At 36.3% G+C, this 24,612-nt stretch overlaps 6 protein-coding genes and 1 long non-coding RNA gene across 7 annotated transcripts in view; 4 read left to right on the forward strand and 3 right to left on the reverse strand.

The window, feature by feature from the left end:
* On the reverse strand, window positions 720–3,177 carry LOC104786203 (SWI/SNF complex subunit SWI3B-like). Its single transcript, XM_010511557.2, has 6 exons — window positions 2,905–3,177; window positions 2,399–2,796; window positions 1,853–2,263; window positions 1,372–1,498; window positions 1,167–1,282; window positions 720–1,067 (listed from the first exon to the last, which is right to left on the reverse strand). The coding sequence occupies exons 1-6, from the start codon at window positions 3,062–3,064 to the stop codon at window positions 894–896; spliced, it is 1,386 nt and encodes a 461-aa protein (XP_010509859.1). The 5' UTR covers window positions 3,065–3,177; the 3' UTR covers window positions 720–893.
* Window positions 3,321–5,525, reverse strand: LOC104786204 (cinnamoyl-CoA reductase 2-like). The gene is made up of 6 exons (XM_010511559.2): window positions 5,156–5,525; window positions 4,721–4,890; window positions 4,443–4,628; window positions 4,195–4,360; window positions 3,917–4,106; window positions 3,321–3,763 (listed from the first exon to the last, which is right to left on the reverse strand). Exons 1-6 carry the CDS (start codon window positions 5,496–5,498, stop codon window positions 3,631–3,633), a joined length of 1,188 nt encoding a protein of 395 aa, XP_010509861.1. The 5' UTR covers window positions 5,499–5,525; the 3' UTR covers window positions 3,321–3,630.
* Window positions 6,315–7,222, forward strand: LOC104786205. Its single transcript, XM_010511560.2, has 3 exons — window positions 6,315–6,685; window positions 6,786–6,860; window positions 6,947–7,222. Exons 1-3 carry the CDS (start codon window positions 6,521–6,523, stop codon window positions 6,998–7,000), a joined length of 294 nt encoding a protein of 97 aa, XP_010509862.1. The 5' UTR covers window positions 6,315–6,520; the 3' UTR covers window positions 7,001–7,222.
* Window positions 8,233–10,785, forward strand: LOC104786206 (protein LYK5-like). The gene has a single exon (XM_010511561.2). The coding sequence runs from the start codon at window positions 8,391–8,393 to the stop codon at window positions 10,548–10,550; it is 2,160 nt and encodes a 719-aa protein (XP_010509863.1). The 5' UTR covers window positions 8,233–8,390; the 3' UTR covers window positions 10,551–10,785.
* LOC104786207 (galactan beta-1,4-galactosyltransferase GALS1-like) lies at window positions 11,139–13,249 on the reverse strand. Its single transcript, XM_010511562.2, has 2 exons — window positions 11,925–13,249; window positions 11,139–11,657 (listed from the first exon to the last, which is right to left on the reverse strand). Exons 1-2 carry the CDS (start codon window positions 13,094–13,096, stop codon window positions 11,303–11,305), a joined length of 1,527 nt encoding a protein of 508 aa, XP_010509864.1. The 5' UTR covers window positions 13,097–13,249; the 3' UTR covers window positions 11,139–11,302.
* LOC104786209 (alcohol dehydrogenase-like 7) overlaps window positions 19,355–24,612 on the forward strand; it is a 17,030-nt gene continuing 11,772 nt past the window's right edge. The window contains exons 1-2 of the mRNA XM_010511563.2: window positions 19,355–19,574; window positions 19,668–19,804. Coding sequence (XP_010509865.1) covers window positions 19,514–19,574; window positions 19,668–19,804 — 198 coding nt within the window. The 5' untranslated portion in view covers window positions 19,355–19,513. The remainder of the gene's footprint in view (window positions 19,575–19,667; window positions 19,805–24,612) is intronic.
* Window positions 21,658–23,170, forward strand: LOC104786208. The gene is made up of 2 exons (XR_767460.2): window positions 21,658–22,460; window positions 22,740–23,170. It is a non-coding gene; the product is annotated as an uncharacterized LOC104786208 (long non-coding RNA).

Consider the following 24,612-nt stretch of genomic DNA (forward strand, 5'->3'; position numbering starts at 1 on the left):
TTTTTTTATAAATTTTAGAAAACTTGTATATATATAAATATTTAACATTTCTTTTTGAGACAGAGAAACTGAAGTGGCAAAATGGTTAATGATGTACCTGTAAATGTTCAAGGTTGTGGGTTCAAATCCCCTAAAATACATATTTTTACATTTAATTCGGGTTAGTTTGGGTGGGCATTCGGGTTCGGGTAATACCCGAATCCGATCGGGTAACCGAACCTCAGAGGTATTGAGCCCGATCGGGTTTTTATACAATACTCGAACCCGAACCCGACCTGAATAGTCGGGTTCGGGTTCGGGTTTTGGGTCCGGGTAATATGCCCAGGGCTACTTCTCAAGGACATTTTTAAAAAGTGGAAGGGAAAAAGGGGCATTTTTGCTTTTCTCCCTAAAAAAATTAGAAAATATATTAAAGAAAAGATATAATATTTATCTATTTTTTTTAATTTGTGTGCAAAGCTCTAAAACGACAAATAAGAAAAACCGGAGGGAGTAGGATTTTAAAACGTACAGGATAGATTCAGCTCAAGTTTTTATGAATCAATCATATGTATTCAGCTAAATTAGTTTTCTTTCTAACCATAAAATAGTTACATACCATTTAATCCCTGTATCCAGTCGGGCAAATTTATTACTGTAGACTGTAGAGTAAGATGGAAAATTAGTTCGTTTGAACATATATATATGCTTCGTTGCAGTTGCAATTCGGTTTGGCTTAGTTATATACCGACCCACCCTTATTTATACCACCAACTCGAATACTCGATCTCATCTCATTTCGTTACCTCACACATCTCAAGTAAACTACAATACGAGTCAATGAGTCATCTTCTTAACAAGGCAAAATTCGAAGAAGAAATAAACAGTTTCGAATTTTAAGTGCGTTCTAACGTCTAAGTTTGAACATCTACTCTATCTTCAGATTTCCGGGCTTTTCTTGTGTGGAAGAAAATGTTTAACTGATCAGTGAAAAGCAGGTTCTTCATATCCTCCAATTGTTTCCGGCTTCTCTCCATTTCCAAATCCAGTTTCTCGAAATGGACAATCCTATCTCTAATCTTCTTCATCTGTGAACCCCAATTTTGTTTTTCAAAATCAATCAAAAACAAGCATAACCAACCACACACAAAAATATAGTTAATGGGAACTTGGAGATTGTTACTGACCTCCACTTCTACGATCTCTTTGATGGCTCCTTCTACCTCTTGCTCTTCCTTCTGAATCAGAGATTTTGCATCAGCCCAAGCTCTTTTTGAGTTGGTGATTTCACCACCATTGGCCTCTGTGTCTCAGAAAAAAACAAAATGTCACTAGTGGGTTTGGCTTGAGACAGAAATGAACTGCAAATAGAGACAGCTTGGTCATTGATACCTTGTCGATTTGGGTCTCCACTGGCATTTTTTTCAGCCTCGTAGTCCACATCAGATAAAGCTGTCACTGCCGCTCGAGCTGCTGCTTCTGCAACTTTTGTGCCAGCCAAGGCTGAAAGAAAAGCAGCCTGAAGACGACATGATATGAAGAATCCCATTCAGAGTTGGAAAAATGAAGCATAACAATGGAGATGTAACACAAGTACGAAATGATCTAATACGTATATAACTCCTGAATGCCCTTATATGTCACCAAGAATTCGATAATACTAGAGTTCAATAATTTAAGGCGAGTCTTTAAAAGAGATTTGTGCAAGTCATGAAACAGCCCAGTGCAGACACTGGAATATTCTTCAGCAGCCTAACAACACAATTGACTAAATTCTAAAGAATGTTAGTTGTACTCATGCATGTTGAACACTTGACACAAATAGAGAGAGAGAACACATATACTGTACTCAGATTGTAGTAAAATTTAAAACCTGAGCCATAATTGGGTTGCTTGCATCTGCAAGAGGTGTCAATCTCATCCGCTTATTGGGAGAAGAACCTTCTTTATCACTTCCTCCAGATTCAAGATCAGCAGAGCCCTTGATCTGATCAAATGCCTCCAAAGAATCCTCAGAGTCAGACTCTTTTACAAACTGCTCCCCAAAAGGAAGCTTGACAAACTGCGAAACACAATCCTTCTCGGTTCTACCAGTAACATGAGTTGCAACCTTCTTCCAGTCATCTCCATAGTGCATAACAGCTTCCATCAGCTGCAGCGTTTCCTTTTCAGACCACACTTTTTTTGACTCCTCGCTAAGCTCAACACGCTTAAACTCTGTGGAGTTAATACCAACTCGATAGTTACCACGGACATAGCACCTCGCACACAATGTCAACTCATACTGAAACGAAAAAAAAACGTACTTACTTTCATAAGCTTTGCTATTATGTTTCTAGTGCCAACATCCAAGAGACAACAAAACTCAGTGAAACCTATATTGAGTGCAACTGGAACGAAGAGTAGTAAATTATCAAACCTTATCACAGACGAAACAAGCTACACTGCAAATAGATTTGCAGCCATTACAGATTCTCTTGGCAGTTTCTTTGACAGTTGTGGGAGGCTCAGAAGAAGCATCTCCGGCGGACTTTTCGTCCCACTTGAGAGGCTTAGCAGAGGAGGAGCTAGAATGATTGATAAGTCCCCAATACTCAAGAAAATCAAAAACGCGACGAATAGAGACAACATCACTGACTAGGGTTCTCCTAACGTCAGTGAAACTAATCTTCCGAGGATGGTCGTCTCTGTACTGCTTAATGATTGAGTTCCTCAAGTACATGTAAAACTTAGGGTTTTTGGAAGAAGATTTCGAATTGAAGAACTCCGGTAGTGACCGGACCTCGCAATCGTCGATGCCAGTCCACGAGAACCAACCTAATTGGTCAAATTAATGGCACGGAGTACAAAATCCATAAGAAAACAGTGAAGAAGAACAATATGAAGAAAACTAAATCCAAGGTTCCTCGGTGTTTGTAGACTTACGGGAGTAGCTAGGGACGCAGACAGCATCGACATCGGAAGTAGAAGACGGCGGTTGAGTCGATTGCGAAGCTGCGGTGACTCCTGACGTAGTTTCGGAGAGAGAGGGAGTAATCGGGAGAATTTCCCCAGATCCGCCGGAATCGGAAGCTTTCGCGGCCATGACTCAGTTCAACTAACGCTACTTCGCCGGAGTTACGAAAGAGAAGAAAAAATCTAGTTACCCGAGCGGCGCAAAACGAGTATGGGTCCGGTTTTGATTCAGGTCCGAGTCCGGTCCAAGTACAGTACAAATTTATATATAGACCGATTATAATACTATCTTGGTTTATTTCCCCGTTTGATAGTATACTAGACCGGTTTAATTAACTGGTTGAGTTATGAACTAATTTCATCATTTCACCGGACTAAGATCTCGGTCATACAACACCATTACAGTCTGTAATTTACAGTGCATCTTACAGTTACAGACTTACAGTGTTATAAACTTCCAAACAATTCATAAACAGAGAAAAGTAGAAAATTTAATGTTTTCGACACTCTGAAGTCTGAAACTAGAAAGTAACACCATTTGCAGATAAGTACACAGAAGCCAAAATATGTGCACAACTCTTTATTATTGAGTAAAAGATGAAAGAGAGAGGTGTTGTGTGCATTGCAGATGAGAACACTTAACATATAGAGCCAAGAACATGACCAACCCACTTTTTTGTTCTTCTTTCCAAGTTTTTAGTCGACAAGCTTAGCTTTCCGGTAGCTCTCTACTGAATCCGCAAGTGTTTCCTCCAAAGGACGGGAAGTCCAACCCAACTTCTGCAATTTCTCTGAACTCAACTTCACCTTTTCTTCCGCTTCGATGTAACTGACATTGGATAAGTAGAGTTTGGATCAAAGTTAAGGTCTTAAAGATACTCTATACACTGATCTAAAGGTAAGGAAAGTAACAAAAACAATTTATTAAGGCTTAATGGTTTTTACTCAAATCGAGCAGATAGATGTGCTGTTGTTTGCTTACCTCTTTGGGTAGTTGTAATTTGGATAAAGACTCTTCAGCTTCTCAACAACTTCTTGTTCTTTAACCGAGTAGGATGAGCAAATGTATCTACCTTCAGCTTCTGCTTTCTCATAAACCAAGAGTAAAGCTTGAGCCACATCACGCACATCTACCAAATGTCGTTCTTGGTTATCACGTGATTCAAAACCCTCTGCAACACATTCAAGTAAAAAAATCAAGACCAAGTAATATACCAAGTTGCTTTTAACAATCCCAGATGTGATGAGGCTTGTTTATACCTTTAATAAGCTTGAGAAGAACCAGGCTACTAGCATTTACTGTGTGCTGCTGCAGTATAGGTCCCAAGACAAGGGTAGGGCAAATACTGACAAGATCAAGTCCGGTTTGTTTTGCAAATGCAAAAGCTTCACTTTCTGCTCGTGTCTTTGACAGACAATACCAATTCTGCAGAGAGACTAAAGTCAGATTTGAGAAAGAAAGAATGTGTGATTCAACAAGTGAGATCAGGGTTCCAATATGCATTAACCTCAGTTTTCTTGCAAAAATCCTGATCAGACCAACAGGTCTCATCCAACACTTGATTCTTTGACCACAATGGGTTCATGAAAAGTGCAGCTACAGAGGACACATACACAACACGCTTAACATTTGCTTCAATGCATGCCTTAAGCACATTCAGCGTGCCATCCACAGCTGGTGCGATCAATTCTAGCTGCAAAAACACAGTAGAAGCAGAGTGAGCCAGACAACGTAACAACATATAGCCAGTTAATTAGATAGACAGTAGGAATGAAATCCTCTCACCTCAGGATTTGGTACTGAAGATGATGGAACTGGACATGCAACATGGAAGACACCACTGCAGCCTACAATAGCAGATTTAAGAGACCCGTAGTCCAGCAAATCAGCCTTGAAGAGCTTGAGTTTGTCACCAGCTTTATCAAGCTTCTTCAAATGAGCATACTTTTCATTATCTACAACAAGAACCATGTAAAACTCTTCATCAGAACAACAAACAAACTCAAAGGCTAAACCTTTAAGTCCGTAGACAGAAGAGAAACTAACGAATCTAAACTAACGAATTGCAATATTGACCACACTTTTATACTTCCACGAACACACAAGGTGAGCTACAAAGTTTTGGATGATATTCAAATTAAGTAGAGATGGGTGAGGAAAAAAAGGTGGAAACTTTTTAAAAGAGGGATAGAGGAAAAGGGTCGGAGGGGTAGAGAGTACCAGGGTCTCTGACAGTGCCATGGACGAAGTAATCCCTAGAGAGGAGAAGATCGACGACCCACGAACCAAGAAAACCTCCGGCACCGGTTACACAAACCTTCCCTTTCTGCACAACAGCCATTTTCGATCTCTTGATAGTACCGAGAACAGAGCAGAGTCTTAATTTAAAATCGGCCGACGGAGATGGTTTTTGATTTTTCTTCTTCTTCCTTGTCCAAATGCCAGGTGGACTGTTTGACCATCTGCCTCCACACACACACCGACCCCATCTCACAATCTTCCCTTCCCCTGTCATATATTTTGGAATATCGCTATCTTTATTCTTTAGTATATGTTTCCTCATCCACTTCGTTAGTCTTTCTTATGGGTATATTTTTGCTCAACTTCGCTTGTCGTCCATTTAAAACCTTCACATATGTTTTCTGTTGTATAAATGTATTAGAATACGTTAGGCTCTTGTAACAATGTACTAGTGACTGTCTTGAAAGTATTAAAACGAGTTTAAATTTCTCTGGTAATACAAAGAAAACACTATGCAATCCAATGCCGAAAACAAAGTATAAAATGACAAAATCAAAAATTGTGCAACCTTTATATATTTTTAATGGTTGGAATTGATGTTTGCAACAACCAAAATTAAAATTTAATTACTTTTTAATGCTTTTTCCAACCAATAAGTCCAAATGTCTTGTTGGTGGATTATTAGATCGATTAAACGACCTTAATAAGTGAAACCAATCAAAAAAAATTTGTTAACAACAACAAAAACAAAAACAAAAACAAAAACAAAAAAAACTTTTAGTCTTGATTCTACTAACAAAAGCATCATCAATTTCGAGTATTAAAACAACAATTTTACAATCAAAAACACTATGAAATGCTGCAGAGTTAATTGTTATGGACAAATATACAAATGCTACCAATCCAAATTTTTCTTGTTAACTTTTCTGACTTTAATTTTTTTTCAATTTTATTCCACAGGTTTTATTTTTTCTGACTTTAATGTCAAGATTAGGGCTACTCAGCTACATATCCAAAATCCATGGGCTGACTGGCGGTAACAATTTTTTTTTCCGGCCCACAATATAAATTAGATCTCGGCTACGTGGAGAAATCACAACCGCATAATGTCAATCACAAACGAAAACAGACTTAAAACCGTATCGACGACCGGGTTAAGTGTTTGGCAGTGTTCACCAAGCAAATGCGAATCGAAATCAAATCGGCTGCTTTTACTTTCTTACAATTCCCATATCGAAGAATCATCAAAGTCAATCAATCAATTCCTCGGAGAAGAGATACAACAAAAGAACCCTAGACCAGTCGTATTTGGGGAGTCCATCTTCATCAATCAAATCAAATCAAATGGCTAGCAGCTGGAGAAGATCAATTGGGAACGTGAGGTCTTTCATCGGTAACTCCATGGGTGGTCTTAGAGGTGGTCAGAGTGCCGCTTCCTGGGTCGTCGCCGGTACTATTGCTTACTTTCTCTGGATTAAGCCAGCTCAAGATCTTAAAAAAGAACAAGAGGTACCCACAATCTTTTGTTAATTTCACAATCTTATATAATTTATGGGAATGAATCTCTTATCTTTCATTTTTCTGGGTTGTCTCTCTTGTTTAAAACTAGGCTAGAGCAGCTCTTGCAGCAATGGCTGATCCAAATCAGTACGTTGAGAAAAGGAAACCAATTGCTGATCCTCAGGTTTTCGAACGTTCTTCATTTTTTCGATGATGTTTCGTTTTGAATGTTGTTTCGAGTATCAATGGTTTATTAAATGTTATTTGTAGGTTACTGGTTTGATATATGGAAACAAGAACAGATCTGATAAGCCACAAGATTGAGTTTGTTTTTTCTGTAAGTTTGAACATCTCTGGTTGTAAGTTAGCTTCTACTGTTTTTGTCAGGTTCCCTTATAGATGAAAGATCATGTATAGACACTATAGTTGTCACTTACAACAACGAATAAAAGATGGAAACTTTTTTGTTGTTACCCAACCATTTCATGAAGGGTTTTTATATGGCATTGAGTGAGGTTGATAACGGATCTGATACTTCATTTTTTACTGTAAACTTTTTGAAGTTTGCCACGTTTTTTATTTCCATCTGTGAAACTGATGCTGGAAGACTTATACATGTTGTATTAGAATCCTTGCTTACCCTTTTAAATTGGTGAGGTGTATCTAATTACATCATTTCAGGTCCTTGCAATTATTGTGTAGTTGATATGTTCTGTTCTACTATAATTGTGTTATGCCACAAGGATGGGCGATAATTTTCGCGGCATTTTAGGATAGTATGTCCCATTCTTTAGTTTGATTGGAAACGGGAGAATGATCTTCCTGATGCATTTGACAATGGACCTATGTTCTTTTTGTTGAGTATTATGATGAAAATTCGTCCCACTATGCTAGTCGAAAGACTTGTGTGTTTGGAGCAATATGCTTTTAGTGTCCATCATCTTGTGTGTTAATGGAGTCCATCTACTGGATTTTGTATCCATGAGAACCATACGTTTTGCGTTGCAAGTTCTTTGGTAGACCTTTTTAGGATCATGAGTTTGGAATCCAAAAGTTCTTTGTTCATGGATCACTTTGATAGTCGTGTCATTATTTGTCAAACTAGTTAGCAGGTTCATTCCGGGCCAACTCGCTTGACTTTGATATGGGAGAGTTTTCATCTCGAAACTCTAGAATTAAATCTTCCGTATAAGAGGATGAGGAGAAAATGGTGGTGCCAGTTAGATCTTCCAACATCATCATACCATAGACCAAATGAATATCTTTCCATCCAAGAAACAACGCCATATCGCCTAGAAGATTATTAGATTGACGGTGAAGAATGCCTTAACCTTCGTCGTTAACCAAATTAGAATTCATCAAAAAAACTTGTGCAGCCAACAATTTCTCATATTATTCTCAGCAACAGAAATCTACGTAAAAGTTTTGGTTTCTTGTAAGATTTGTAAGTGTATCTGTGATTACTAGAGGATGAAATGTCTCTTTCAAAGAAGATCTAACACCAGCATGAGAAAAATCCAATGTTTAGTATGATTTACTTTTGTTTCATGTCTAGAGTACTAAACAAATTGACTGACCCAGTCAATACTTTAGAAAATTATAAAGACGTACCAAGTTTCTCATCTACAACCCCACTTATCATTTTTTTCCTCATCTTTAACAATGGTCCGACCAATGAGAAAACGACGAAAAAGTCAACACATACGACGCGTTTATGTTGACTAATATAATCCTCGCCGTCTCCTTTGGTCTGAATCTAATGATCCTATGTTTAAATTCAGGAGAAGTTCTTGTGCTCACTTCGAAATCAAAACTACATAACACACTCACAACCATGGCCGCGCGTGCACTCCACTTGCTCTCTATCTCCACCTTACTCCTCCTCTTCTTCGCCACGTCACCGTCGACAGCTCAGCAACCGTACGTGAACAACCACCAGCTCGCCTGCGAGGTCCGCACTTTCGACAACATAACCAACGGATTCACCTGTAACGGCCCAACCTCTTGCCGCTCTTACCTCACTTTCTGGTCTCAACCACCGTACAACACGGCTGACTCAATCGCCAAACTCCTCAACGTCTCCGCCACCGAGATCCAAACAACCAACGACCTCCCCACCATCACCACCACGATCCGTACACGTCAACTAGTCGTCATCCCAGCTAACTGCTCCTGCTCCTCCTCCACCTCCTCATCAGGATTTTACCAGCACAACGCAACTTACAATCTCTCCGGGAACAGAGGAGAAGAGACTTATTTCTCGGTGGCTAACGATACTTACCAAGCTTTATCCACGTGTCAAGCCATGATGTCACAGAACCGTTACGGCGAGAGACAGCTTACCCCCGGATTAAACCTCCTCGTTCCTCTCCGATGTGCTTGCCCCACCGCGAAACAATCCGCCGCCGGATTTAAATACCTCTTGACTTACTTAGTCGCTATGGGAGATAGTATCTCCGTCATCGCCGATATGTTCAACAGCACAACCGCCGGTATAGCCGAAGGTAACGAGCTTAAATCAGAATCAGACACTATCTTCTTCTTCACTCCGATTCTTGTTCCTCTCAGAACCGAACCATCCAAAATCGTTTTATCTCCGTCGCCTCCTCCACCTCCTGTTGCTGCTCCGCCGCCGCAAACAACGCCGGTGGATCCTCCGGGATCTTCTTCTTGTTCTCACAAATGGATTTACATCGGAATCGGAATCGGAGCTGCTGCTTTGCTTCTCTTAATCTCAATTTTAGCTCTCTTCTTCTACAGACGAAAGTCTAAGAAGAAATTAACAACGACGACGGCGACGGCGACGGAACAGAACAAGTTCACTGATTCATCTACCAAACAGTCTCTTCCCACAACGACGAGCCAATGGTCAATTGATTTATCAAACTCATCAGAAGCTTTTGGTTTAAAATCAGCAATCGAGTCTTTAACACTATACAGATTCAACGATCTTCAATCCGCTACTTCTAACTTCAGCGAAGTGAACAGAATCAATGGCTCTGTGTATCGCGCTACGATCAACGGTGACGATGCGGCTGTGAAAGTGATCAAAGGAGATGTCTCTTCCTCTGAGATCAATCTCTTGAAGAAGCTAAACCATTCCAATATCATCCGTCTCTCTGGTTTTTGCATCCGTGAAGGAACCTCGTATCTTGTGTTCGAGTATTCGGAGAATGGATCGATTAGTGATTGGCTTCACTCATCGGATAAGAAGAAGACTCTGACGTGGAAACAGAGAGTTGAGATAGCGAGGGATGTGGCAGAGGCGTTGGATTATCTTCATAACTACGTAACGCCGCCTCATATACATAAGAACTTGGAATCTACAAACGTACTTCTTGATTCTGATTTTAGAGCCAAGGTTTCTAATTTCGGGGTTGCGAGGATTCTTGATGAAGGTGGTGATCTTGATCTTCAGTTGACGAGACATGTTGAAGGAACGCAAGGCTACTTAGCTCCAGAGTATGTGGAGAACGGAGTTATAACTCCGAAACTAGACGTGTTTGCTTTTGGAGTTGTGGTTCTTGAGCTTCTTTCAGGGAGAGAAGCAGTGACGATACACAAGAAGAAGAAAGAAGGCGAAGAGGGAGAAGAGGAAGAAGTGGAGATGTTGTGTAAAAAGATAAACGATGTGCTTGGAGGAGAGAATGTGAGAGAGAAGTTGAAAGAGTTCATGGATCCATCTCTAGGGAATGAGTATCCGTTGGAGCTGGCTTATACCATGGCTCAACTTGCCAAGAGCTGTGTCGCTACTGATCTCAACTCGCGCCCATTGGTATCTGAGGTTCTAACCACGCTCTCGATGATCGTCTCCTCTTCCATTGATTGGGAGCCTTCTCATGACCTTCTACATTCAGGCTCTCTTGGCCACTAGTTCATTTTTTTTTTTGTTCTTAATGTCAATAACTAGTATTTAGATTTTAGATTTTAGATAAGGCCAAATATTTAAGTTAATAGATAAAATAAGGACCACATTGTGAAACAAAGTATAATAAAAAACATATTGTATGATAGAGCAACTTTATTTAGATCTTTGGCATATTTGCTTTAGTAGTGTTTTGTACTTCAGAAAAGTTCATTTTCTTCCAATGACAAGTAGAATCTTACCACTTTCATGTATAATCATAGCCATACCAGAAGGGACAGAGAATTTAGTTTGGTCCTTCTCATGATCTTATATGTTGTATATTCAGAAACTACCTGTGGCTTGCCTAAGAATTGAATCACAGTGACACCAAAGAACCACCTTTGACTTAATTGCTTTTAATAATTAGGAGTATATGTTAGTATTTTATAGAGTTTCAACTACTAGTTACTATCATCGAATGAATCATTGAATGAATCAATGATTTTAAAAACCTTTAGCTAAATCAATTATTGACTTGTGACAAAACCAACGATGTTTCGTATGTCCAAGGTCTTGAGTGACTCTGATTTTTATAAGTTTAATGTACACAACTAATTGAAAAAATAGTACTATTGATTAAAAGTCATTAATGAAATGGAGTAGTAAAAGAGGACAAAACAGAAGGAAAAATGGATACAAGTAAACAGAGAAATAAAACTATACCTTTATAGACAAAATGCTTTATTAGAGAGATTAAGTTATATAGTTGGTGTTCGTGGTCATGAGAAATTCTTCACATCCGTCCCAAGTTTTTTCTGCTCAAACTCTTTAATCGTCTTCACTAGCTTCTTCATGTTGTCGTCATACACATACGGAAGCTTATTGTACAATGTCACTCTCTTCTTGGCTGAATCGGGTAACATTTCTCTGCAAAGCTCCTCATGCACAGTTATGGTGTTGTGGTAATGGTAATAACGGATCTTTGTCTCTGTCTTGTGTAACGTTTTGCCTACTATGTTTTCAGACATGTGAACTCCTGTGGCAAACGCGTTCTTCGCTTGGATCGCATATTTCCTGTCACGCCGAATATTCCTTCTTGAATCCTTAAACAGCAACTTCTCAAATCCCCATTGCCTGAACAAAACAAAACCCCCACAAAAAGTAAGAAACAAGTGTGTTACTTACCATTATGCAGCTTGAATCAATGTGAAAAAACTAATTTCCAGATTCCATCCTAACAAGAAACAAGTGTGTTCCTTTTCACCTTTATATCCAGAAACATCAGATTCGATCCTAATAGTATCATCTATCCTAAAGACAAAACAATGCTCCAAAGTGCTATCACTAATCTTGTAGATTCCAAATTGCATTATAAGTGTTTTTTGAGGCTGAGATTAGTACCTGGGGTAATCTTGAGAGGAGTCGTTTAAGCAAAGAACACTAGACATTGGATTCTGCTCAATCGTAAACTGAGTATTAACCGAGAACTCGTCAAGCACAGATTCAAGTGTATTCCCATGCGGCAAATAGATATACTCATCAACATCAAAGAAGAAGGTCCAATTCGCAGCGTATCGATACCGATGCAAGCAATCATTAACAATAAGAAACTGATTATAATAGTAACCATCATACTGAGACTGATCCCTAATGTCCTGAACCGTAACCCTCCCAGCTCTAATCCACGGCTCAAGAACCTTCCTAACTTCTGGAGACACTCCACCAGCATCATGGAAAACAAAATGCGATCTATCACCAAAGAACCAAGCGTGGTAAGCAATCCACTCTCTCATACGGTAAGCGCTCACGTTACCGTACAGCGACGAGCCACAGTAGAGGTAATCGTATTGATACGGCGGCGAGTATTTAGATTCGTCGTAGATTCCGGGTGATTCCTCTAAGGTAGTGAATCGTTCAAAGAGTTTTGGGGATTCGTTGTAGTAAGCGTTGAGAATGAGTTTACCTCCGGTGTTATCGGAGTTAGGGTTTGAATTGAAAGTGCAATTGACGACGACGACGGTGTAGACTCGTCCGTAGCCCCAATCCGGTAGAATCTTCTGCGCTTTAGCTCGAATCGAGGTTCCGTTGTTTGATACCCACTCGCATTTGTACCATGGCTTCCCGAAGACGTGGATCGGTTTCGATGCGAGTCCGATAACGGAAAACGTCGTTGGACCGCCGCGGTAAGCTCCCATGAGTACGAACAGCGCCGCCGCGTTACCGAAAGGTTGGAAAACTCGTTTGTTTGGATCTGAGGGTTTTGAATCGTATTTCTGAGAAGAAGCAGCTGGAGTTGTTGTTGTTGTTGTGGTTGAGAGGGAGGTGGTGAAATTAGTCTTCGTCGTCTCCGGTGTGGTGGAGAGAGAGGTAGTGAAGTTGGATGAGGAGAGTACGTTGGTTGTGATGACAGCGGAGCAGGGACGAGCGGTGGAGATGAGGTTGTGGTAGTAAGGAGGAAGGTTCCAGATAATCATAACGAGGGAGAGAGCTAGCAATGTAGCAATTAATGGCTTCTTCTCGAAGCAGACTGTGGTGGTTGTTGAGAGAACCGGCGGTAAGACCTCCTTCCTCATGTTTGTTTTTTTTTCCGGCGCCGGTGAGTATAAAACGCACCGTTTCTTCGGTTCGGTTTAATTATTTTTATTTTTTACAAAGTGTGACGACAAGCGTCAGAGAGAAGTGACGAGGAGGGAAGGCTTTGCCGACACGGTGTGTAAAATAAAAAGAGGGACTCGTGGCTGTCTCACATATCATGGTGGTGGAGGTTGTTGGTATACGAGAGTAGGCTTCGATCTCTTTTGAATTACGAAAACGACACTAGACTCTTCTTTGTTTTTAGTATTATTGGTTGGATCGTTGCTGGCTCCTTCTGAATTGACAGCTAATGGACCCAACACCCGTGCCAACTTGGCGTAACGGTGCTTAACTTGATCATTTTTTTTGGCTTTTTGGTTACAAATCGAATCAACGTAAAGATGATGTACTCACTAGTTAAAGAGTTTGTGAATTCCCAAGAAAAGAAGAAAGTTAAAGAGTTTGTAACCTATTTTTATTAAAGGGAATAACTGAAAAAAGGTATCGAACAGTCAAAATTCGAAGTATGGAAGGTGGGGTGGTGGGATAGTGCTTAGAGTATACTAAAATATTTCTATTTAAGACATGATGTTGTTTTTCTTGAGGGGAAACGTACGACGCAAGACTTCTTATTAGTTTTTAGATTTTAGTAGTAGTAAACAAGCAAATGTGTAAAATTAAATGCGAATGCGATTAACATGCATTGAAGACTTGTTTGTTTGTTTTCCCCCGACCCGAACTTAAAACGTCAATAAAGGAGGTCATGTGTGTCACATTCACAAAACTGAATGATATACCATATACAGTATGTAGTATTCTGTAGTATTTTTTATTTTTCATCATTTCATTTTTTTATTTGTTTCTATGAACTATTTTCAAAGATTGTGAGATTAATTATATATATAAAGAGAGAAGAAATATTGTCGGTGGGAGTTGTTACAATCAATTTCAATCAAAGAAGAAGACTTTCTAATCATCGAGTACATTTTGTATGTTTGGTCGAGCTAAGCCTTAAGCGTGTAACGCAATGTATGTGATCATCCCTTGTGCAACCGACAGACAGAGAGAATCTTTGTAGAGGAACTGATTTTAGCTTCCAAGTCAAAAAGTAAAATTATGCTCGTAATTTAAAGAGAAGGTAAAAAAGCCCTTCATCTTCTCTTTATTTTTGGCTTTTCGTTGTTAACGCTATTATCCAAAAATATAATTTAGAAGAAAAAAAGATATACTAGTAAACATTATTTACTCAGGATTATTGTGTTATTACTAAGACTAGGGTAACAATTAGCGGAGTAGTCCGGTTGCAAAAAGATATCAAAATTCACAAACCCGCCGTTCGACCGGGCATGGCAATTTGTGACCATGTACCTTTGTTTACCGTCGTTCTTGAACCGAATCATAGCATACCGTTCTCCTGGCTTGCTCTGCCGCCAAATCTTGGGACCATGAGAGCATACGAAGCCAGCGTTATTTCTTTTCTTCAGATCATACAGTTCGTTGGAGATGACGACATGTGTGACGGTGTTTGGTCTTACCGTATACTCCTCTTTATAATCTTTCTTATGATACGCCCTCAGAGATAAGACAATGGTGGAGAAGTTGGAAATTTGCAGCAAGAGTAGGAGGAGGAGATTCATAAGTAAATACCTGAGGCAAATATGATAAGTAAGCTAACAAGAAGTACAAGTGAGATTGTCCTCTCCGTACTTTCACCTTTTCTAGTTTTTTTATAAACTTTTCTTTCTATGAGAATTATATGTTTTTGGGATAACTATGAGATCATATGTTTATCTATACTGTTAAAAGGGAAGCATTTTTAATTAGTAGACATAAATTAAGAGATTATTACATGAAATACCACTCAAATTAGACTTAATCATCGAGCCAAACAGATACTAAATGAGTTAGGATTAGCAAAAAAATTGGAGCCAAACAGATTATTTAGTATCCCTATATATTAAAAGAGAAACATTTTGGTGAAAAAACTGATGTGTCAGCATTACAGAGCTCAGTGCACCATTTAGCAAAGTCCCCTCAAATTTTCTAATTTAATTACATCTTTGTACCATTGTATTTATTGGCAAAAAAAAAATCCCCATAAACGAAAACCCTAGACATGCCTATCCTCACCTATATATACATTCTTCGAGCATAATAGTCAGAGCAAACAAAAAAGAAATTAAATTGATTGATTCGCTATTTTTGGATAATTTTTCCTATGATACTTTGGAGATTAATATATAACAGGATCTTTTACCAATTGCGAACCTTTACTCGGTAAGTATTCAAAGTTTTATGATGATCAAGTTATCAGTTTAATATCCAACTCCTACATTTGAAAAGGTTTCAAATGCGGTACATCATGAAGCAAATGACCAGACACATAAGATCAAGATTCTGTTTAAGTATTTAACCAAAAGAAACAGTTTACCAAATCCCAGAAAGAAAATCAAAATAACCCATGAAGACTACATAACTACTTCTTTAAGAAATAAAGGATTTCATTTGTATTAATATTTTGGGTTAAGCACGATAATGTATGGATTTTATTATTAATTGTATTTCTTTCGAATAAAATAAATTTAATATATTATTTTTTCTATTCCTCTTAATAGTTAATCAAGTACAAAGTTTTAGTTGGATTTAATATTGACAATATTCAAATCTTTCTATTCATCACATAATTTTTGGCCTCACACCTATAATTATACTGCTAAATATTCTGTTATTTTAAAAATTCACCGTATCACGTAATGTCGGGAACAAATGCATACTAATTAGTTCTAATAAGAAAATATATCTATGGTGATGATTTTGTAAATCAATACTTGTTCATGACATACTTACACATAAATTTGTTGATTGATTCGCTATTTTTGGATAATTTTTCGTATGATACTTTGGAGATTACCAGTATCAATTAAACAGAAAACAAATATTCGATTACTAAGAAACTGCTAAATTCACTAGAAAAAAGGAATAAAATCTGACAGGCCTAACAATTTACTTTTTTCAATTAAGATGATAATAATGTTTTTCTCTTATGATATAGGGGATTATCAATCAAACAGAAAATGAATATTCGATTCCAAATTAACTGCTAAATTCAGTAGAAAAAAGGACGGGAATAATATCATACATGTCTATCAATTTACTATTTTCAATTAAGATGATAATTGCATAATTTCCTAGATTATATATGTAAATGATGTATGATTGATTATTGCAATATTAAACAAATAAGTGCGATTACTCTAATTGAAATTAACGTTTTCCCAAAAAAATCAGGACATAATTAATCAAATATACTACAAACCGAAATAAAATCAAATCGACCTAAGTTAATTCTTTGATTTTCCATTTAAAAAGGAATTTAATTAAATTAAAAACACCCTCACCAGAACTAAAGTAATTGCGCCTAAAAATCCAAAATCATTTACCTAATCTAAGATTTTGGGGGGTATATTAAAACCATGATTTTGGAGAATTTGATGGCATTTTGAAATTTTGGAATTTTGATAGATTTTAGGGAAGTTGATATAATTTATGGTGAAATTCTTTCAAATCCCACCTAAAACCATGAGATTTAGATTTCTGTATTTTTAACTAAACAAATCCTCTCAAATCCTCCTGAATCTCTAAAACTTATTAAAATCTAAATCCACAAATTGTTTTGAATAACAGTTGATTTTAAAGTAGATTTTTAAATCATCAGTTCAATAACAATGGATTTCAGGAGACTTTTTTAAATTCATGATTGAATAACATAGGATTTGTAAATTTTACACAAATCACTTAAATGTCAAGTTGAATACACCCCCTTTGTTTTTCAATCAAAACATTTTACTTGGAGGGAAGTGAAAAAAATATATCTTTTTCTGTTAAGAATCAAACTTATTCAATTTAGCAAGGTAAAAGAAACAAAAAAAATTTGGGATTAAGTTTTGGAAAAATATTGGTTAGATATGAGATATTTCCATATTTTCTTTTTAAAAAATAGATTAATAAAAAAAATCATACCAAATTTGAGTCTTAGAATTTAAATAGATATCCATAACAAATATATTTCCATATTTAAAATCGAATAAAACTCAAAGAAACATTAATTTTAGAGCTTAATTATAGTTCAAACAAATCTCCATAATCAACCATTTAGAATAATAGATACTGAAAACTTTTATATTTATTTTAAATAATAATTTTCTATATATGTAAGTATTTCATATATAATTTCCTAATATATCGGACTATTGTATATCAATGATTTTCTTAATGTCATGGATCGTGACTCTCTTAATGAATCTCAGTTTCTTGCTTTATTTGAACTTAATTTTTTTTTGTTTTTTCACAAGAACTTGTTTGTTTTTGAATCGTCCTATTTTACGAAGAACTTATTTGAACTTAATAAGCGTGATGAAGAAGCTAGAAAGTTATTATACGAAGAAATATCAAGCAAGTATATTTGGGATGGGAAGGATAAAGAATTTTATAGGAGAAAAACAAGAACATTTGCTATAGGGAGAAATTTTGGTTCATAAAATAAATCTAGGTAATAACCCGTGCTATTGCACAGGGTGAAATTTTTGTTTGAGATATTACATTTGTAAATATATTCTTATGTTACCTAAATTTATTTTCAAATATATTCTCCCGTTGTGGGATGGCTTAGCCGACGGGTTTAACCGGGTTACAATTTTATTTAAATCATTTGGTTTATAAATTTTAGTTTTTTGTGGTTTTTATCTGATTTGAAAGTTCAAGATTTTGATAAAAATCTAACCAATCACTAATTCAGTTCACATTCGATCTAGATCTGCCATCATGTCAATCTAAAATTTATGGTGAAACGATTAATATTTTAAACTTTCATAAACTTGATGAATTTAAACCAATATAAGTTTGTATTATAAATGTTATGCTAAATAAATAAATCTATTTACAAATGTAATATCTCAAATAAAAATTTCACCCTGTGCAATAGCACGGGTTATTACCTAGATTTATTTTCAAACACAAGAATATTTGGTATTTCTTCATCAAGTTTCTTGATTCATTAAGATAATCTGTATATACATTATATATTGCAAATCTGATTACTAACTTAGTTTTTGAAATTAATCCCGTATGTACGTGCGGGTCCGAACCTAGTTTTTCCATGAAATCTAAATTTTTGAAAAAAAATCTCATACTATTTTTAGCAAGATTTTATCCAAGATTAACTAATCTTTTCTATTTACTTATTCGATATTGACCAAAAAAATACCTTTAAAGATGTATTTTCTAAATATTTAAAGATATACATTAAAGTCTGTTTTTGTTGCTGTGTCACATGCATATTTTTCTTGTCTTTTTTTGTATTTTCTAAATATTTAAAAATATACATTGAAGTTTCCGCCAATTTTTTATCTTTTCTTTTACATTTTTTCTTGGCATTTAATGACTCTATATTTTTGTCCGACATCAGTTAAATGAAAAAAAAAAATGAATTCAAGCTCGTATATATATATATGTATATATATATTTTTTTTTTGACGATCAAACCCATATATTAAGTTATCGGAGATGATTCTCTTCGAGAGAGAACCAATTAGGTACCGACGAGCTTACATGGGAAAAACAGAAACCTCGTGCTTTTGCACATTTCGCAAGTTTATCGGCACGGATATTATCCTCTCGGGGAATATATCTAATACTAAAATTAGCAAATCTATCTCTGAAATGAATAAAATCCTTCAATTCTGATGAAAATGTCGGCCAATCCTCGATGTTAGACGTCATCCTTAGGAGGTCTGAACAATCCGTAGCAAAAAGAGCTTTATCCAGGTCCAACACTAATAAGCACCCCATAGCCCAAATAAGGGTATCTAGCTCTGCATGTAATGGGGATAAGCTTCTGCGCGATCCTTTTAGCCCCATGTGCAGGATTCTATCACCGATAGACGCAATCCAGCCATGCCCACTCCTATCCACCCCTGTATGCCAAGATTCATCTATAAAGCATACAAGAGATTCTTGAGAAATTGGGATCAAAGATATACATGCTTCTACTACTGCTGGTGCTAAGTCTCTGTGATATATACAAGCATAGTCTCTGGTGCTAAGCATACAAGCATAGTCTCTGGTGCTAAGTCTATATTATATATATATATAATATAGAGTCATTAAATACACCGACATCTCAAGGTTGGTGTGAATGTATAAAGAAAGTTTCAAATACACCGAATGTAGATAAACACAATTACACAAATACAGATATATAGTTTATAATAGTAAAAACGACAAATATCCTACGGTAGTAATCTAAATTAGACATATATAGTGATAGTAATACACTAATAGAGAGAGACGAACAAACCTGTGACTCTCATAATCAAAACACACACAAACAAAAAAAAAACAAAAACAAGAACTTGAGAATGGAAAACGGAAGCTCCTCCGGCGACAACAAGTCTTCACCAAAACCGATCCGATGCAAAGGTTAGTGAAGATGAAAGCTTCTCAAAATATGTTTTTAAATCGTTGACCGGTGGATGGTACTCACGACGTTGACTTCATGTTTTCTAATGGCAGCTGCGGTTTGTAGAAAGGCCGGAGAGCCGTTGGTGATGGAAGAGATAATGGTTGCGCCGCCGCAGGCTTACGAAGTTCGGATCCGAATCATCTGCACCACGCTATGTCACAGTGACGTCACTTTCTGGAAACTCCAAGTAGTGTACTCTTCTCCTCTTCTTCTCTTCATCGCTTTAGGCATTTACAAATTAAACTGGTTTCAACATTTTACGTAAAAGTCTATATTTTTCTTGTCGTATATGATATTCATTAGATAGATTCAATATTATAAATTTCTGGGACTACCCAAAAACGAAACTTATGATTAATTGTTTATTTTCTACGTGGATTCAAAATGTTGAATATATTGGTAAAAGAAACGAAACAGCCTCCAATGTCCAATATTGCCAGGCATGTTTTTTGTATTTTTGCCAATCACTAGTAAAAACAGATCATATTGTTACAGAATATTGCTACGAAATAAGTAATAGCAAAAAATAACCACGAAAAATTACTGAAAAGGACAAAATATTAGATCAGTAAATTTGTGGCAAATTAGTTAGTATTCGTAGCAAGGTAAAGACAAAAAGCTACAGATTAAATTTGTAGTAAACTTACTACAGATTTCGGGACAGAATTATTTGTAGCTATGGCGTAGTTACGAAAATGTCAAGTTGCGACAAATTATTCGTAGCAAAAAATATGTACAAGCACTTGTAGCAATTTAACGACAGAGAATAATAGTGTAGATAACTGTAGCGGACATATTGTGTCAATGTGTTGTGGGTAATTGTGGGTGTGAGGTATTAGTGTTTGCAACATAGAGTAGTGGAGACGATGACATAAGAACAAAGCAAAATTACATAGACATTAAGAACAAAGGAAAGTGGTGGAGACGATGACATAAGAACAAAATAACATAGACGTTATTAAAGCTAAAATGTTCAATTATCAACATTAGAACAAAGCAAAATTATATAGGTTAATCCATTCATAATCTACTAGGAGTACAAAACACAGAATGTCCTAATAATATATCCGACAATATGCATATCAACTGAAGAACAAAAAAAGGCATTAGTATATTGATATTAATACTAACAGAAAACAATCCAGCAGCCATTACATATTTCTCTTGCCATTAGAACTCAACTAACCAAGCGAGCTATAACATCATGCATAAAAATTGACTCTAGTTTATCAATTTATCACGAATTAAAAATTAATCTAGTAATTAGAAAAAATAATATAAGGAAAACTATTAAAATACAAATAAACAGACTTGTTTCTGATTGGCTAGTTCTTTAAGGTGAGGATCGCACCTCATTTGATATCCACCGTTGATAAAAGTAAAATCAACGGATACATTTACTTCTTTTACCTCGAGATTTACACACGTCTCTACGAGATCTTTGGCTTCCTTCCCTCTCTCATAGCCATGGCTGCTTTCACATGTACTTCTCGCCCTCCAGTTTCTCTCCGTTCGAATGGGATCTTTAACATCGGCTTCACACTCTTTGCTCGACGGATGTTCACCTTGTATCCTTCTTTCTCACTCTCCGGCTTCGTTGATCTCGATTCATCCTAGGGTATGTCTTCTCCTCCTTTTTTGTTGTCTTCTTCATTCGTTCTAGCTTCTGCTCGATCTTTCGGTTGGGTTGGATTTAAATATGACTGATTTAACTTTTCGAATTTTCGTATTGGGTTTTTAACCTAATTAATGTTGATTTGAGATTCGAAGCATATGTAAGATTTTTTCCCGTTTGTAATTCTTGACATCAGAGTGAAACATGGCAAAAGATGATGCTTATGAGTTTAGGAGCTTCACTGAGATTGATTGATGTTTGTCTCTTTTGTTGCAGTGGCTATCTGTTCAAAGCTTTTTTGCTTATCGGTGATTCTGGTCTGGGTTTATCATCTTGCGTACTCTCTCTCTCTTTAACATTGAACAGAGACACACACAAAAATAACAAATTATGGGTCCTTTGGAGTTCNTGTCAATGTGTTGTGGGTAATTGTGGGTGTGAGGTATTAGTGTTTGCAACATAGAGTAGTGGAGACGATGACATAAGAACAAAGCAAAATTACATAGACACTAAGAACAAAGGAAAGTGGTGGAGACGATGACATAAGAACAAAATAACATAGACGTTATTAAAGCTAAAATGTTCAATTATCAACATTAGAACAAAGCAAAATTATATAGGTTAATCCATTCATAATCTACTAGGAGTACAAAACACAGAATGTCCTAATAATATATCCGACAATATGCATATCAACTGAAGAACAAAAAAAGGCATTAGTATATTGATATTAATACTAACAGAAAACAATCCAGCAGCCATTACATATTTCTCTTGCCATTAGAACTCAACTAACCAAGCGAGCTATAACATCATGCATAAAAATTGACTCTAGTTTATCAATTTATCACGAATTAAAATTTAATCTAGTAATTAGAAAAAATAATATAAGGAAAACTATTAAAATACAAATAAACAGACTTGTTTCTGATTGGCTAGTTCTTTAAGGTGAGGATCGCACCTCATTTGATATCCACCGTTGATAAAAGTAAAATCAACGGATACATTTACTTCTTTTACCTCGAGATTTACACACGTCTCTACGAGATCTTTGGCTTCCTTCCCTCTCTCATAGCCATGGCTGCTTTCACATGTACTTCTCGCCCTCCAGTTTCTCTCCGTTCGAATGGGATCTTTAACATCGGCTTCACACTCTTTGCTCGACGGATGTTCACCTTGTATCCTTCTTTCTCACTCTCCGGCTTCGTTGACCTCGATTCATCCTAGGGTATGTCTTCTCCTCCTTTTTTGTTGTCTTCTTCATTCGTTCTAGCTTCTGCTCAATTTAGATCTTTCGGTTGGGTTGGATTTAAATATGACTCATTTAACTTTTCGAATTTTCGTATTGGGTTTTTAACCTAATTAATGTTGATTTGAGATTCGAAGCATATGTAAGATTTTTTCCCGTTTGTAATTCTTGACATCAGAGTGAAACATGGCAAAAGATGATGCTTATGAGTTTAGGAGCTTCACTGAGATTGATTGATGTTTGTCTCTTTTGTTGCAGTGGCTATCTGTTCAAAGCTTTTTTGCTTATCGGTGATTCTGGTCTGGGTTTATCATCTTGCGTACTCTCTCTCTCTTTAACATTGAACAGAGACACACACAAAAATAACAAATTATGGGTCCTTTGGAGTTCGATATTAGTTGTTCAAAGTCGTTATGCTTAGTTCTAACTTTACTATATGTATCATTGTTGCGTCTTTGTGTGTTTTAATATCCTGATATCTCTACTTTTAATTGATTTATGTTTATTTTCTCATTCACGCAGATATTGCTAAAAATTAAGACCCGTGTTCTTAAGGATATCAAAGAAGATGTTTCGAGGAAGAAGTTTCAATGGAAGAAGAAGAAGAAGCTGTAGATGTTTTTTTGTAACCAATTGGTCCAATTGGATGTGTAGTTTTTTATGTATATAATTATTTTTGTTAACTTTTACTTTTTTTTTTGTAAATTACCAGTATTAATATTAATAAATATTTCATTTATCTCATACATATTTGCAAATAACTGAATTAATATTAATAAATATCTCATTTATCTCATAATTATACCGTAGTAATTCGTAACCATTTTATCACTAGTTATAGTGTAGCTAACTGTCACAAATTAATGACGGACATTTTGTGGATTCTTGAAGCTAATTGTTACATATAATTCAAATGCTTTCCGTAACAAATACCTACAATAACCTGTGACATTTCGTAGCAATTTGCTACTATTTCATTGGTATCTATATTGTAGCAATTTGCGACAATTATCTACGACAAAAAATTTTGCTACGACCAAATAATTNTCTTCGGTAGAAAAAAAATATCTTTAAAATCACAGTACATAAAATCTGATTTCTAGTATGGTGGAAAAAAAAATCCAGTGTTTGTCTATATGGGCCTTTGCGCAGCCAAAACTTTTAAATTGGGTATTTTTATCCGTACTTATAAGATTAGGCTTTTCTGATGGGCGAAATGACAAGTATACCCTCCTTGTCGAGGATAACCGTGATCTTCTGAACTTTTTGTTTTGTTTTGTTCATACGGTGATACAATCTGATTTTTCCGGCGATAATTCTTAATTTTTAATAAAGAAAACTAAACCCTAAGAGGATACTATCTAGTAAACCCAAGAGTACCAATTAAAACTTCCAATTCATCTTTACATCTAAACCAAATTAGAAAATTACATGTATACAATTGATAAAGAGAATGGCTACAAGAACTATATCGGTTGGATCCGAACAAAATGATTGAAGCGTTTAACAGCGATGAAGCCACCATTATCAAGGCGAGGCTCACAATCGTCATCGCCGCTGTTCATAAAGTCGAGATTGAAATTTAGTCATTCTTTAAATTAAGATCTTAGCCAACTTCTACTACTTTCTTCTCACCACCGGTCCACCACACAAACTGCCGTTATCACTGGATCTCATCATCACCACCATCTCATTTTCAACGTCGTCTTTTCGTATCTCTCCTCGTGGTCACCGGATCTCACCGTCGTCACCAGATTTTACCGTCATCACCGAATCTTATGATCGTCAATACTTTCGGGTTCACTTGATTTCATCATCGTCATCATCCTCACATTCACCAGATTCCATAATCTTCACCACCATCTCCATAAATCGTTGTTGATATCACATATAAGTTTTGTTTAGGTTAAACAATCGAAAGAAAATTGAGGGCAAAATTGTCTTTGTACAATCTAAAAAAGCCTAAATCTGTAAGTATAGATAGAAAGTCCGTATCCTACTATACTCATGAAAAAAAATGCCAATCTCATAATTGCATCCCAATATTAATGCTAGTCATGTTTAGTTTTTTTCTTTTGGTTTTGAATTACTGACTGACATGGTTCAAGAACCAAGATAGATATTTTAGTTA

Source organism: Camelina sativa, chromosome 5 (genome assembly GCF_000633955.1).
Source record: "Camelina sativa cultivar DH55 chromosome 5, Cs, whole genome shotgun sequence".
NCBI classification, from domain to species: Eukaryota; Viridiplantae; Streptophyta; class Magnoliopsida; order Brassicales; family Brassicaceae; genus Camelina; species Camelina sativa.